This window comes from Mustela erminea, chromosome 8 (genome assembly GCF_009829155.1).
Source record: "Mustela erminea isolate mMusErm1 chromosome 8, mMusErm1.Pri, whole genome shotgun sequence".
Taxonomy (NCBI): Eukaryota; Metazoa; Chordata; class Mammalia; order Carnivora; family Mustelidae; genus Mustela; species Mustela erminea.
Window position 1 is genome coordinate 95787369 of NC_045621.1, and position 16405 is coordinate 95803773.

General features: G+C 41.7%; 1 protein-coding gene across 1 annotated transcript in view; it reads right to left on the minus strand.

Annotated features, from left to right (window-relative positions):
• The window catches only part of MGAT5 (alpha-1,6-mannosylglycoprotein 6-beta-N-acetylglucosaminyltransferase), a 209153-nt gene that overhangs the window by 103370 nt on the left and 89378 nt on the right, over positions 1-16405 (minus strand). Inside the window, 4 exon segments of the mRNA XM_032354087.1 lie at positions 5868-6002; positions 9236-9405; positions 12771-12932; positions 14617-14688. Coding sequence (XP_032209978.1) covers positions 5868-6002; positions 9236-9405; positions 12771-12932; positions 14617-14688 — 539 coding nt within the window.

The window sequence follows — 16405 nt, forward strand, 5'->3', positions numbered from 1 at the left end:
CTGACAAGTCACAGAAGATCTCTCAAATAACAGCAAAATATAAAGTCCCATGAGAGCTGGCATCGTAGACTGCCATGTTCACCGCTGTGCCCTGAGCTAGGGCAGAGTATACGGTGGTGCCTAATGAAGAGTTGCTGAATAAACAAAGAATTAAGGTTCTTAGAAGTGGCCATGATCTGAGAATTTGTATTCCCCTCCCAAATTCTTAGGTTGAAATCCTAACCCCCAAAGGTGATGGTACTAGGAAATGGGGCTCTGGGGGGTGATATAAGGTTATAAAGGTGATTAGCTCATGAACGGGTTTAGTAGTTTTATAAAAGGTGACCCCACAGGGCCGCCTGGATGGCACAGTCAGTTAAGTGTCCAACTCTTGATTTCGGTTCAGGACATGATCTCAGGGATGTGGGACCAAGCCCCACATGAGGCTCCACACTCAGCAGGGAGTCTGCCTGGGATTCTCTCTCTCCCTCTCCCAGTGCCCCTCCAGCTCCTGATCTCTTTCTAAAATAATTAAAAGAGAGAGAGAGAGAGAACCCACAGAACTCCCTCGCCCCTTCCAACAGGTGAGGACAAAGTGAGAAGTCTGAGACCTGGAAGAAAGAGAGCCTCACTCTCCTTCAGCACACCGGCTCTCTAACCTGGCCCTTCAGTCTTCAGAACCATGAGCAATAAATGTTTCTAAGCCACCCAGACTGTGGCATTTTCTTATAGCAGCCCGAACGGACGAAGATGGTGGTCTTACTCTCTATAAGGCATACGGCCTGCCTTAGCTCTTTCCACAGTCACTTACCATTTTTGTCAATTAATAAGAGTATTGAATTTTAGGTAGAGTTTAGAATCCCACTGACAAGGCAGTGTTGATTTTTATATACTAGACAGCACTGGGACATTACTGCTTTCTCCCAGAGCCAGGAGTAAAACTGAAGATGTTTCATTTGGCTCTTCCAACAAAGTCTTCGAACTGGGTCAGCCAAATCTGGTCTACCTCCCATTTCTGCAAGGCTTGTGAACTAAGAATGATCTTTAAGTTCAAATTTTTTGAAAGGGATATTTTGTGACATGAAAATTAGATGAAATTCAAATTTGAGGGTTCAGAAATGAGGTTTTATTTCAACACAGCCACGCCTAATTGTTTACTTAGGTCTATGGCTGCTTCCATTCAGTGACAGAGAACTTCAGCAGTTGCCGCGGAGACCATATGGCCAGAGAAGCCTAAAATATTTACTACGTGGCTCTTTACAGAGAGAACCTGTCGATCACTGCTTTAGAGTCGAAAAGAAACGACCAATTCCAAGAATCAATGCTGAAACCGGAATCAACGCTGAAACCTCCTCCATTAATTAACTCATTCTTTCAATTCATCACTGATTCTCAAACCATTGATGTAAATTTAGCTTATGCCTGGCCAATAAAAATAGCTCTGTTTTCTGTGGTTATACCTCAGCAATGCTTCTGAATGGCTCTTACTGGGCCAACGAGCATAAAAGCGAATAAATATTAAAGCCTACATTTTACAATCAGATAATGGCAAGTGAGTTGTAAACATCAGATCCAGTTTCTTCCTTCATTTTCCCACTACGATGAAAGCGTTCTCTCAAGTTTGGTTTTTTTTTTTTTTACTTTTTTTACATCAATGTGTGATTCAGAAAAATAAAATGCAAACACCAGATTGGATTTTCCAGAAAAATCAATAGCAAATTGCCATTTTAGTGTGAGGTTTTTCTCATCTGAGATCACCACTCTTTTTTTTTTTTTTTTTAAAGATTATTTATTTATTTATTTGACAGAGAGAGATCACAAGTAGGCAGAGAAGCAGGCAGAGAGAGAGGAAGGGAAGCAGGCTCCCTGCCGAGCAGAGAGCCCCATGTGGGCTCTATCCCAGGACCCTGAGATCATGACCCAAGCCGAAGGCAGAGGCTTAACCCACTGAGCCAACCAGGCGCCCCTGAGATCACCACTCTTTGTCTAGACAAGGAAGGGAGGAAAATAAAGAGGATGGGAGCAAACGCAAGCTGACCACAGAAAGTGTTTCCTTATTTTGGATTCCTGTGTGGTGGGCAAGGAACATGCTATCATCACACTGACAGTTTTCACAATTAGCACCAAGATTGCATCATCAGCCTGAAAACCAACAGGTGGAAGGAAATGGGTGCCCAGAGTCCAGGAAAAAGAAAGCTGGGGAGCCAAGGAACTGACCCATGTGTGTTTCCCCTGGTTTCCGAGTAGTTTGGGGCATTCCTTTTCTCTTAACAGAACACTGTCATTCCCCAACTTAGATATTTTTCAGTGTCAAAGTTTGCATTAAAAACTTATATAAAAATCTCCTATATTATAATTAACTCTTTAACTTGTATTTTAAAATAAGACACAAAAGCCACTGGTTGGAGCCATCATCTTCTGAGAAAGATGGCAGCATTCAGAGAATGTAGGGATTGCAGAGCAGAAGGAGGGAGAGGGACACACACCCACAGGTGGGGCTGAGCCTCAAAGATTATAGGCTCTGTGCAGGCACTGCAGGGACCAACAGGCCACCCTCATCCTAGGAAACCTTTGTCTTGAAGGCTTTGGCTACTTCTCCACATTTGCAGTCTACTCTGACAAGGTATACGCCTCTCTAACTTTGGCGTGTTATTTTATTTTTAACTTTGGAGTTTTATTGGTTTTATCTTAAGTTTAGATAATAAGATAATCCCTGATGAGTCAAGATGCCTGGTGGGAGCCTAATGCCTGCATGCCCGGACTTTGATACTGTGCTACGTGATGCAGGACTTCTTCCCAGAGGAAAGCTAGAGCATGGAAGATCGAATGTCTGAGAAACTTGGAATTCTACATCCTCCTACTTAAGCGTTGGTTTGCGACTGGTCTATTTTTTAGTGGGCCTGGGTTTGTTTTGTAAACCAGAGGCAGGGGATGGATCTCTGCTTATGGCAGAAGAGGTTTAACATAATAGCTTTCTTCCTTCAATCACATTCTACAGCTGTGTGTTTGGAACTGGATTTGTGTTGTTAATATTTATGCAGTTCCTCTAAAGTCTTTGTGTGTCTGAAGCATCAGGGACAGACCGATGACTTAAGAAGATATCTGCCTTGCTGCCCAAGGCAGCTGGCCTCCTTCTCACAGGAATCACTATGGCCATGCTAAATGACTCCTGGAACATTCTTTTTGCTCTAAGCCACACTACTGTAAGATGGACGACTTCCTTGCCAGGACCTACTTTCCACTTTGGAGTTGGATGTAAAACATGGTATATCTCATGCTATGTGCACCTCACTTCCTTGTGTGTCCTCAATACTCAGCAAAGACTTCACAGAAAGCAAAATGGGTATGAGTTTTATAGTCCTGAATGGTATACTAGCTGCATGTAGGCACGGAACAGATGTTTAACTGAATTTTTTTGGGTTCCTACATAAATTGGAAAAAATTTACAAATATGTTTCCAAGATCAACAGGAATCAAGGTTTTTCTCCTAAAAGGAAGACCAGATATAAATTCCATTTACATATAATGGAGTTCCTACCATGTACCATCAACCAAAATGAATTCAGAGAGTTCTGAGAGTGTCTCATCTTCAAAAGGGAAAGAAATGGCTAAGAACTTTCTAGAGGATCTGCTTAGTTTTTGGAGGAAATCTTAACTTCATCACACCACAAAGACTGCAGGCCTAGAGTCCTGATAGACCTCTGCCAGCCAGTATCACTAATGTGTTTGATTTATGAAAGAAAGGCAAGAGAGATACTACACCCCTTCCATAAAATTCCTTTGAGATGGTGCCTTTTCATCCAACGAGAATCAAATACCAACCAGTGGTGACCATTTTAATAATGAAATCATCCTTTTTAATTGACTGGAACACTACCACTGAGGACATTTTTCCATCCCAACAGTCCTTCTTAATGGGGAGGATATGTAAGTCTAGGGATGCCCGTGACGCCTCTGTCCTTTTGTATCAGGTGCCTGCCTTTTGCTAAATGCCAGAGAACAACAGCTCTGCCTTTCTTTCCTTCTTTAATGCTGTAGCTAAAAAGGAAAAAAAAATGTTTACTTACATGGCTTATTAACCAAAAAGAAAGACGGCTATTTCCACATAACTGAGAACAAATGTGATGGCTTGTGATGTATGAAGATTTCAAGGAAAAAACAAACAACAGAAAAGGAAAAATGTGATGCAGAAGTTAGAGTGCAATCCTGGCCCAAACCAAGATTTTGCTTTTTTATTTTATTTTATTTTATTTTTAAGATTTTACTTATGTATTTGACAAAGAAAGACACAGAGGGAGAGGGAACAGAAGCAGGGGGAGTGGGAGAGGGAGAAGCAGGCTCGATGCCAGGACCCTGGGATCATGACTTGAGCTGAAGGCAGACGCTTAACAACTGAGCCACTCAGGTGCCCCTTTATTTTGCTTTTTGATGAAAGTATATCCGAAAGGAAATGAAAAGTGCACAGTCTCTTCTCAATCAATCCCTTCCCTCTGTCCCTGAGTATGGCACCAGCCAGTGAGAAAAGAAATATTGTCACAGGCAAGAAATCTGCAAGAAAATTCTACAATGATGTTTTCCCTATTATGTTTTGGAGAATCTTCTTAATATTTTGACTTTGTATTTCCTTTGAATTTCTACTAAAGGACTTGTAATTTGACATTGGCTTGGAGATTAAAGTTTATAAATAATATTAAACTATAAACTAATCTGAAATGGACCTAGTTCAAGTCATTAAGGGCTCAATTATGGGGTCAAGGTAGAAGAACACATCAAAACATCTGTTTACCCAATAGCAACAGAAAAGAAACACATGGAAAGATTTCTAAGTCATGCTAATGGAAAGATTTTCCTAGTGTTCTTTTTAGGAACTTGGTTCAAATTGTAGGTCGACATTTACCATCAGGTAGTCAGGTTGGTACTAACTTCAGGATTTTTACCCAAATTTATGTACCACTGCCACCATTAGATAAAATATGTTTACTTACATTTACTGGAAACTTTTAGAGGCCATAAATGAAAGCCAGTGCCAACTCTAGGAAGGGGAAGATAACCAAAAATAGCATATTTTTCTTCTTTAAAAATTATTATTAAATTCAAGCTGGATACTTTGTCTGAAGGCCCAAACTGACAGCTACCCTCATCTTGTTAAAAATGCATGTAAGTGTTACAAGATGTGTTGGAGGTACCCCAGCGTCAGACTAAGCCTTTTTAGAAAGATTGGAGGAAAACTGAAAGGTTAATAAACTCATTATATAATTCACTGTTATTTAATGCCATGCTTGTGTACCATGTAAAATCATTTCAAACACTAAATCACGGTCCCAAACCCATTCTGAGGGAAACGAGTTCTTCTCCAACATGATAAAGGCATGCACCTGGGTCATTCTCAGCATGGGGCTTGTCTTAAAAAGTACAAGACCCCAGCATTCAAACAAGGTATTCACAGCTTTCTTTTCCAAAAATGAGAACTCAGGAGGGAAAGGGAAGAGAAATGAGTCATCATCTCAAACCTGAGCAACATGAGAAATGACATTTTCCACATTTTGTCCAAATTGTTACTTAAACAAATGAGACTGGTGTAGGGACACAGAGAGGAATGAGGAGTATTAAGGAAGGTAAAGAGGTGGGTGGCCACTTATTTTCTATTCCTAAAAGAAATCAATGAAAATAATGAATAGCCTTTGAAAGTAAAAATCACTGGGGGAGAATGTGAATTTCAATTAGGAATAAGGAACCTACTCCACACAGTCCAAAAGCTAATATTTGAAAGCATTTTTGCCTGTAACCATGCTCCGCCATTCAAGGAAAAGAAAAAACAAAAACAAAAACAAAAACAAAACCCAAAAGACCAAACACCCAATTAACTTAGGACAGCAAGTAGGACTTACTGGTAGTGAACCCAGGATGGCCCAAGAGTTTTCTTGAATTGAGCAAGTCCTACGATATCAATATAAATGAGCTCAACGATCCTGTCTCCTACAGTTGGGCAGCCAGACCGGTTTCCTACAACCTTCTTCATTATCCTAGAAAGAGGGACAGGAGAGAGGGAAGAAAGGAAAAAAAAATAATAATTTATTTCAAGATAAGACACTTAGCAACATTAATAGGCAAACATCCCAAGAATGTTGTCGGGGAGGAGGGCATGGTCTGTCCCAATCTGCTGCCTATCCAGATTCTGCCCACCCATCAAGGCCTATCCAGAGTCCTGCTTCAGAGTGTGGCACAAGTAAATGGTGGCTCACGCGTGTGCACACGCATGCATGCACACACACACACACACACACACACACACACACTTTGAAACCTAGGAAGACCTGGGTCTGAATCGGTCTATCTACCTCCACTAGCTGCTGTGAGATCTTAGACAAGTCACTAATCTCTCTGGTCTTTCCTCCTAAGAAACAACAACAACAAAAGCAACCTTCCCACAAAACAGGATTTGCGACAGAAAAGATAGTAAGAAAGCAACCTGTCAGAGATTCTTCAGGTGCTTAAATGAGATTTTAAAAAGTAAAGTGTCTCATGTGTCGCAGATACTCGGGGCTACTGCTTCCCCTCACAGAAACTGCTCTCGTTACCCTACTGACCTCCTAAAGGTCTTCAATTTCTAGCTGCTACAATACAGAATTCTCTATGGTCTTGTGTGGTTTCCTAATTTTTTCTATGTCAAATTTTTCCTTCTGACTAGACTCTATTATATAACGGGCACTACCCTTCCTTCCATCCGCCTCTCCTCACCCATCCGTACAACCCCACCCCTGCACCCAGAGAGAGCCGACGTATGGGATTGTATGCCAACTTCACGTGTGGGAGTAAAAACTGCTCACCGAACCACACTGCTGCTCACCCAGAAATCGGTACTCACTGATGCCTCTTATCCTTGCCTGCACTCCATAACCATCCTTCACCAAATTCTGGCTATCCCCCTTTGAAGGACGAGTCCTAGAAACAGGACTCTGTTTCGCAACTCCGTGCTGCCACTCCTTTAGGTACCCTGCTCCTCAGCTCACTTGACCCTCAGAAAATACCAGGTTCTGTACAACCAATTCCTTCCCAAGCATTTGAAAGTATTTCTACACAGGGCCAGATAGTAAATACTTTCACCTTTGCAGGCCACATGTCCTCTGCCTCAACTACACAACTCTGCCCTTGGAGAACAAAAGCAGTCACAGCAATTCATCCATAATGGGTGTGGCTATGTTCCTGTGCGAGTTTTGTAACAAAAACACACAGAAGACTGCATCCAGCCCACAGTGCCAGGTGTGTGGACCCTTGGACGACGTTGTTTTTGGTGGTTACCACACTGGTCTGCATACTGGAATTATCCAGAGGCATTGAGATACTTAGTGTGTCCTGTGTCCTATTCTCGAAGGTTGTGATTTAATTAGTCTGACATATGATCTGGGCACTGGGAGGCCACAAAGATCCCCCATGATGGTAATGTGCAGGCATGTTCTGCCCTCTGTGGCTTCCATAACTGTCTTCTTAAATAAAACACATCTGGCTCTCTTACCAGTACACAAAGCACTCCATAGACATCTTGACCAACATGTTAAGTCTCTGCCTGGTAGTCCCTTAATATGCCTTTTCTGACCTCCCTAGGGAGCACCCCTCCCTAGAGTTCCCACAGTTTTCCACTTATTCACCTACTCACTCGTTCCTGGATTCATCCCTTCACTGGTTTGCTCAGTCCCAAGTCACAAGCACCCACTGGGTGCTAGGCACTATTCTAGGTGCCACACACACCACAGTGTGCAACAATCACTGTTTCTGTACTCCCTTGGCTTACATTCTAGCAGTCATGCTTCAATTACTACTAATCACATTGCAATTAGTGTAATTATTACGCAATGCATTAGCTGTAATTACCAGAAGATTGGCATTTCCTTGAATGCATGCTGGTCATCTCTGTCTATCCCGTACCAAGAACCAGTGCCCAGAAAGCACTGAGAGAATGACTGCTAAATGTGTGGATGCCTCGACTTCACAGGCTATGTACACAGTGTGTTTTAAAGCAAGCAGGGGGCAGCGTGCTGAAGGGACACGGGCAGTGTTTAGGGGTTCAGAAGACCTCGGATTTATCTAGATCCAAAAAGAGCCATCTAGTACAGTGGTCAAGAACACAGGCTTTGAGGTCCGAAACAGAACTCTTGCACGTTTTCTACATATTCTTAAGCAACTCAGTTTCCTCATCGTTAAAATGCAGGGAGCAACAGAACTTACTTCCGAGTTTGTGTAAATAGTATGTAAAATGTGCAGTGTCCGACGAACGGTAGGTGCTCACCAAATGTTAGGTGTTCATAGCTCCATCTATGCTGTGGTTATCCTAACTGCTGACACTCTTGCTGTAACTAATGCCCTGATCACAGTTTTAGCACATAGAAACCGTTTAAAAAATGACAGTTGATATTACTGCTTTCATCTCAACACAGCCACTTATCAGCTCTGTGGACCTTGGCCCCTAACACAAGTGACCTCTCTGGGCATCAATGTCTTGGACAGGAAAGTAAGAGCAGGGGATGGGTTGGAGGGGACATATTTTGTTTTAAACACCCTTCTATCTCTAGAGTGTTCACTTGAGGTATTTCTTCTGGAACGTTTGCCGTATGGCAACATGAACACTTGGCTGCTGGGAACAAAGTCTCTATGGGCAGTTATCCAAAAGGAGTGAAGGGGTGCAGAGCATTCCTGCCTAGCCAGCTGTGTCAATCTATAGGAGATTACGAGAGGGTTAGAACCGGAAGCAGATTTCAGGGAAACAGAAAAGCCAGGTAGAGTTAACAGACTCGGGCTAGAAAACTGGCTTTACCGAAAGAGGATTGGATCAGGGCTTTCAAGAAACTCATTCTATCCAAATTAAATTATAAATAGGAACTTGCCCTGTTTTAAGATTTGGGAGGCTTGCAGTTGAGTAGGGAAGGGTATGAATTTCAGCAGGAGACAGGGAATCAGGAAAGTCAATAATGTTTTGTGCTGCACATGTTGGAAGCACCTGTAATAGCAAAGAATAAGCTCCTTAGTTTGAAATTTCTGGCATTCATTTATGAAGCCTCTGGAGCCTGCAGCTACAATGAAAACATATTATCCTTTTCACAGTGTATGTATTTAGCTCCTGAAAATAATCTTCTTATCTCCTGTTTAGTGAATTATCACTTTCATTTTCCTCCACAAGAAATTACACACTAATAGAGGGCTTTAAGAGTTTACAATTTCTTTTTTGTATTCTGATTTTAAAATTGAAAAGTAATCTCCTTACTCCTTGAGCTCAGCCAGTGAAGCTGAAATCCTAATGTCATGGCCCAGTAAGTACAGAGATGTAATTAAATCACTCCACTGAACTAATTCACCGAGAGGGCCACCACTGAAAGCTGTCTCTGCTATCTTAAATCCAGATTCCTTAGTCAGGAGTCCCAGGTGAACGAGGACCTGAAAAAAACAAAAAAAAAAACAAAGGAGAGGCATATATTGATTCCCACTGAACCAAGTACAAACTCCCCACAGTAACACACCAAAAGCAATCAACCAAATCTAAAGTGATGTTTATGTTCTAACGTAACCTCAACCTGGCCTAGATTTTTCCAGAAGGTACAAAGAAATGGAAGGAAACAGAGTCACTACCACACCCTGTTATGGCTATGAACATGACAGATAGACAGTCTCTTTTTAGAAAGCAGGATACATTTGGGAAATCAGATTTAAAGGCAAGTAAGCAAAGGCAATAAAATATCATTTAACAATACTGTGTGTGTCTTCCCCACAGCTGGAATATTTTTAAGGTTTTAATGCAAAAAATTTCAAACATATCCAAAATCAGACATGGTAGCACAGTCGATTCCAAGGCACATAAATTTCACAATTATTAACTCAGGACCAATCTTAATGTACACCCCTCATTTTCTCCCAACCCCTCTAGCTGATGTTGAAGCAAATCCTAGAGATCATACCCTTCCATCTGCAAATAGTTCAGTTTGTATCTCTAAAAGAAACAGACCTTCAGTTAAAAAACACAAGCATAACATCACTTTTGCCCCTAAAACAGTTATTCATTCCTTAATATCACTCACTATCCAGTTAGTGTTTACGCCTCCTCCAAGTGTAGTTGTTCCAGGCAGAAGTCAAATAAAGTGTGTTAAGTCTAAGTGTCTCATTTATTTCTTAGGCTTCTTTAGCCCCATCCTTTGGGGTTGGGGAGAGTTTTATTTGTCCAAGACACAAAAAGACATTTGTCCAAGGTTGTATTTCCAGTAGAGTCTCTCACACTTTGGGTTTTGCTGATTGGGTAACAGATTCTTCTACCCCTTGTATTTATAGTAAACTAGTAATTAGATCCACAGGCATGATTCAGTTCATATTTGATGTTTTTGGCAATGCTACGTCATAGGCGGCGCTGTACGCTTCCTTTCCCTAGTGGGAACAATGTCTAGGATCTCTGGTGATGTTGGGAGCTATGGATAATCACTAAATAGAGGCCTTCACCCATCAGGAGTTACAAAATGGTGATATTTTATTATTCCTTCTGCTTTTATAAGCTGGAATGCTTCTACAAAGAGAAACTACCCCCCCACCCCCATCAATTACTTGGCTTTGCTGAAGTACAGTTTATAGAGAAAAGGCCTGGCAAATATTTGACTCTTGCCCTTTATTTATCAGTTTTCTAAATAACAAATTTGTTCATTAGCCTACTCCAATGACCGTCAATGAGGCTTTTACACAGTCACAGATAGAAGTTATCCTTATGGATTATCAAATTGTCCCATCTTGCCAATGGGAGGCTGTTCAAGTTGGCTTCTAAGTTCTTCTGACAGGATTCTAGTAGTGTTTGACAGTGCCTTTGCTCTCCACTATGACATATGTTTGCAGCTCAACATGTACAACTTCTAAGACCTTAACCAACCATTTTTCCAAGAACCTCTTATACCATTGAGTGGAAATGGCATCTAAAGATCAAGGTCTGGTGCTTAAGGGGACTCTAGTTAATCACTGTCTGTAGCCCTTTTCAGTGGACATAGCTGGAAATTTATTTCTCCTCCAGGATAGAACAAATCATAAATTCACACTGGTACTTCCCATTCAAACTCAGGATTACAGTAACTTTGCATAACATTATCCATCTTACATATGTTATTTTCTCTCTCCCAGACGGAAAATCCCACTTCTTGAGGATACTAACATAAGTACTTTGCTTTATTCCAATACGCAGAAGGGATTCAGAATGAGAATATCTACACTACCACCTACTACATGTAAACTTAGGAAAACTCAGTAAAACTTCTCAAGATATTTGGCCATTTTTTTCTCCTTTGGGATATACCATCAGAAATGCTGAAAAGTCTGTGTTCTAGTCCCTAAGAACAGTTCTTTGTGTTTTGACTGTAAAACTGGATATGTAGTCAGTTCATGTCTTATTTTCTTTGTAATTTTTAGATAATTTTTTTGCAATTCAACTTTATTTTATACTATGTCAAGTGACTCTAGTATCAAAGCTACAGAGAAAGATATATTTACATAAGTATAGTTTCTACACCTGTTGTCTCCACGCTATTTCCTCTTTCCCCATATTTGACTCTTTTTATTGTGATTAACATAAAATTTAATATTTTAATCATTATTAAGTGTACAGTGGCATTAAGTACATCCACAATGTTATGCAACCATCTCCTTTATTTTTAATTTCATGGTCTATCCTATTTTTAAAAATATGAGCAAGCATAAATGTATATTATATATACACCATGTGTGTGTACAGGCCCATATCTTTATGTATACGTGTGTGTGTATGTGTGTTTGAGTGTGTATATAAATTCTCTCTTCCTTTTAAAAATAATGTTCACTGTTCTCCACATCTTATTTATTGACCCAACAATATATCCTAAAGATTATTGCATAGCATTCTGTAAAAGTACTGTATTTCTTCTTACAGCCCACATGGACTTTTGACTTCATACTCTTCTACAGAGGACTATCTGGGGCCTGAGCATTTGGACCTGCTGTCTCATAAACTCAAGAGATTTAGCAAAAATGGAACCACTGAACTGTGACTTGGGGTTTTGCAAGCTCATCCTCCCCATTTCCTTTTTTTTTTTTTTTTTGAGAATATCAAAGTAGTCCAATTAGGAACACCAAAGTCTTTTTTAATTAATTTTTAGATGTGGGTACACTAAAGACTGTGTAATTTGTTCTGTTGTTTGTCATCCAAACAGTTACTCTAAAGCCAAGGCTATTTAACCTCTACCTTATAGGGTATAAAATGTTTCATGCTCAGGGTTATTCCCAGAGGTTTTCTAAGCAAATCCCCTTGCAGTTCAAACAGATCGGCTCCAGTTTAATTGATAGTATCTCTCCCTCAAGAATACAAGGAGAAGCACCAACTCAACATAGCAGCAACGGAACTCAGCAGTTGCCCAAAGCCCAGAAGTGACAAACAGCATGACCAGGAGATTGCCACAATGATGTGACAACAAGCTCTCCAAGGCTGTCTTGGGTAAAGCCAAGAGGATTAGGCTCCCCGATGCCACGGGGATAGAGCATCAGGGCGGTTCAAAGGAAACTCTCACAGGCAGATACCCTGCTTGGCTTCACCGGAGAAGTGTGTGTGCCGGTCCCTGCTAAGCAGGATTACTGTCACGGGGGGGGGAAGTAAAGCCCAAAAAAGGCCGTACAAGAGACTGAGCAGATTCACCCTGAGGGAGTATCATTTCAGACATGACATTTCTCTTAGTCTTGTTTCCAAGCAAAATCGTATTTTAAAAGAAAACTGGCATCTAACTGAACTGAATTCCTCAGAAACTCACTTTCTTCCGCTTTCTCTTTTCAAGATTCTGCTTTTCTGCCAGGGACTTGATAGCTTGGATCCACGCATCAGCCATTCGCCGGATCCGGAGTCTCATCCACCGGAATTCTTCATGCTTTTTCATCATGCTGTAGAGAATATTAAAATCCGTACGAATTTCCGCCTAGAAACAGAAATTTAATAAAAATGAACAGAAGATAAAAAGTCAGAAGGCAGAATGGTTGTCACGATGTGACATTTGAAAACTTGAAAGAGCTAGTCAATTAAATACAGGGCTTCCGAAGTGAGGCCTGTCTGCTGCAGAGCTTTACTTCAAGGCCCCAGGATTGCAAATTAAAGTAAAGGCCCCTGACTGCTCATCTGTTGTATGGGACATCATTAAAAAATGAGAAATTGAGAAAGGCCCAGCACAGTTACCACAAAGCCCAGAGTTACATTAAAATGCATTTTTTTTTTTTTTTTGCAATGAGTATGCTCGATGTACCTTGAAATTCTCTGCACCCGAATTTATTGCCACTTGGATCTACTGCAAGGCAGCAGACTCCTGGAAAAGTAAAGTCAGTTCTTAACAGGCTGTTTCGCATTGTGTAGTTTGCCAAAAAGCCTTCATCTGCCCACAGAGTTAAGCAGGGAAATAAATGCTCATCTTCCAGTTTTGTCCCAATCTCAAACAAACAAAAGCTCATTATTTTCTAAGGAATTTAAAAGCCAGCAATACGATTTTCCTACTGTAGCTCAACAGAATTTAAAACCCAGGCCAGAATAATTTAAAAGCCAGGAAGAACACTTTTCTAATGTGGCTGAGTACAACCAGTGATCAGAATAACAGAAAAACAGCAGCATTCCTATTTATTTTTCGTATCATCAAGAACATGCTAACTCCATCCCCCAACAGTCACATGCTTTGTTCTCAACACTCACCTGATCCCTCCTTGACCCAACCTTCTCCCAAGATTCCCACGGCCTACAGCATGGATCAGCACACTGTGGCTGGAGGAGTCAGATCCTCCACGTGCCTGTTTTGGTACAGAAAGTTCTGCAACAACATGGCCATACTTGCTCATTTACATCCTGTCTATAGCTGCCCTCTGCGCTCAAGGTCAGAACTGAGCAGTTCCAACAGAGACCTTATGGCCTGGCCTGGGAAGATGAAAATACTCACTCTCTGGCCTTTTACAGAAAAGGGCTGCTGACCCTTGGTCTAAAGAATAAAGACACGAGCTTTTAGTGTGGCACAGAAAACCTTTCATGGTCCCTACTGATCCTTCCCATCTCATCTTCCACAAAAGCTCATCCGATACCCTACGGCCTTGCCCACTGGACTGTGCTCTACTCCCTGAAAACACCAAACTCTGGTACAGGCACCTTTCCCCCTGCACATCAGACACATCTTTCTCCTCTCCTTCATCTACTGTGAACTCACTCATCATTTGAAATTCAGCTCCAGTATCATCATCTCTTTGCAAACTCTCCTAACCCCTGCAGGCTGAGATCACTGCTTTCTCATTCATTCCCATTGGCCTATAGTTCAGCTTCTGTGCGGGTGTGGTCACGACTTTCACCCATCACGCTCATGAGATCGCTGAGTGCGCCTCCATGTCTGGCACCAGGTCTCATTCCTCTCAGGAGCCTGTCACTCAGGACCCCCCCACCCCCCACCCAGAGAATTGCTTGAGAAACAGATACTACTGGTGAACTGATTCGAGCCTCCAAATTTCCACAGGCCTGCCGAGAGAAGTTCTTCTGTTTACCGTGATTTCAGGTTATAGTGGGCCTGTCTAGCCAAATCCGAAGGTATCCCTTGGCATACAACCAAATCACAAGCCTAGTTTCCAAAAATCACTCACCAATGAATTATGATCAGCTTCTTCATAGGGATTTTTGGCTCTCCAAGGTAAATGAGGACACCAATTTTCAACCTGAAAAATATACAAGAGACACTAAGTCTGCTGGTTCATCTGTAAACCATATAATGTCCGTACTAAGCACCAAGTGCCATTCCCAGCACACAATACCACTACATTTAAGGGCTTGTTCCTGCTATTAGGCTTTCATGCTTTCAGTGAGCAGCATAGATGCAGGGAACCTCTCACAAGGAGGAACAACCATAGCAAAGGTCTCAAGGAGTCCACAGCTACACTTTCTATCTGTCCTTCAAAGTACTTTGTGCTGCAGACTCCTTTATCCGGTAAGCCTCATGTGTCTACACCAGATGGAGAGCGGTGGGGGAGGCCTCCCAGCAAAAGGTAAAAGACAGAGATTGCAGGAGAATGAGAAGGGAAGGACAGACATGCTCTGTTATCTGGTGCAGCATGTCTGGAAAGGAAACTGCATGGCGTTTGAGCTACAGAGCCCCCTCATTCATCTCAGAATTAGGAAAGCAGCTGATCGTTTAAGGCTAATTGATCAAGACTTTCCCTCATTTTCTGGCTGTTCACTTCACACTAGCTCATCTCAAGGAAGAAGATGGTAAAAACTATCAGAAAAGAGATAAAAGGAAAAAGGAGGAAAAAAAAAAAAACCTCAGCAATCTTGCAAGAGCCGCTCTAGAAGATGGATTGTTCTGTCAATGCACAGAAGTTTAAAGAGTTGAGGGGAAGGGCAAAACCGCCCAATTTTACAGGAATTCCTTCAAAAAGGTTACTGAACAAAATTAGGCAAAAAAAAAAAAAAAAAATCACAGTTTCTAGTTTCTAGTAAAAGAAAGAAGAAAGCTGCAGTGACGAATATTGCTGGGCTCTTTGTTAAAACTGGCCATACAATGATGCCAAACTACCATATCCCCTGGGTACACATAGGTGAGGACATCATTAAAGGTGGCTGGTGAATGATCACTGAAACTATCTTCTTCTGCATTGCTTCTCTGGCTAGCTGGGCCTACGGTAATACACAGAGCATGTGGAAGGGGGACAGCCTTGGAGGGCCACAGCCGCCTCCGCCAGGGACACGGATTCCGTCGAGATGGTTTGCCCATCAGCTTGGGGTGCGTTTTCAAACACACACAGCAGTTTCCCTCATCTGGAAATTGCGCTTAATGCCAGGTAATTTTGACTATGACCAAAATAACTGCGTGATTTGCATAAAGCCATCCGCCTCTGCAAATGATGGGAAAGCAATAAGTGGAGGGCAGCAAAGCTTGGGGGAGGGCAGAATCCCTAGATAGGAAAAGACCAATATTCTCTCTCTCTCATTTTTTTCTGGTGGAGTAAAATTAGACTTTACCATATTTGTGAATGACTTCAGAGACTCAAAAGGACTCCCCAGGAGGAAAGCTGAAATGGTTTCTACTCATAAAAAACGAAAATACTGACTTGTCTTGGATGGCTGTGCCTAATTACGAAGCCCTTGCAGCAGTATCACGGTGAGAAGCAATATCTGGGGCTCCACACATGTGAGAAATGAGGGAAAACCAGTGGAAAAGCAGCCTACAAGCAGATGAAGCCTCAGCTGGTCCCAGCAGCAGTGCAAACATCTGCACCTTGGAATCTCAGGCCAGCGTGAATTATCTACTTCCAATTAAATTCTTGCAAATGGGCTAAATAAAAACGTTGCTGTAAGGCATATTTATAACATGAAGGCTTCCAATGGGCTAGAAACATTCTGAGACCTTCAACCCCACACAAAACAGATGAGGAG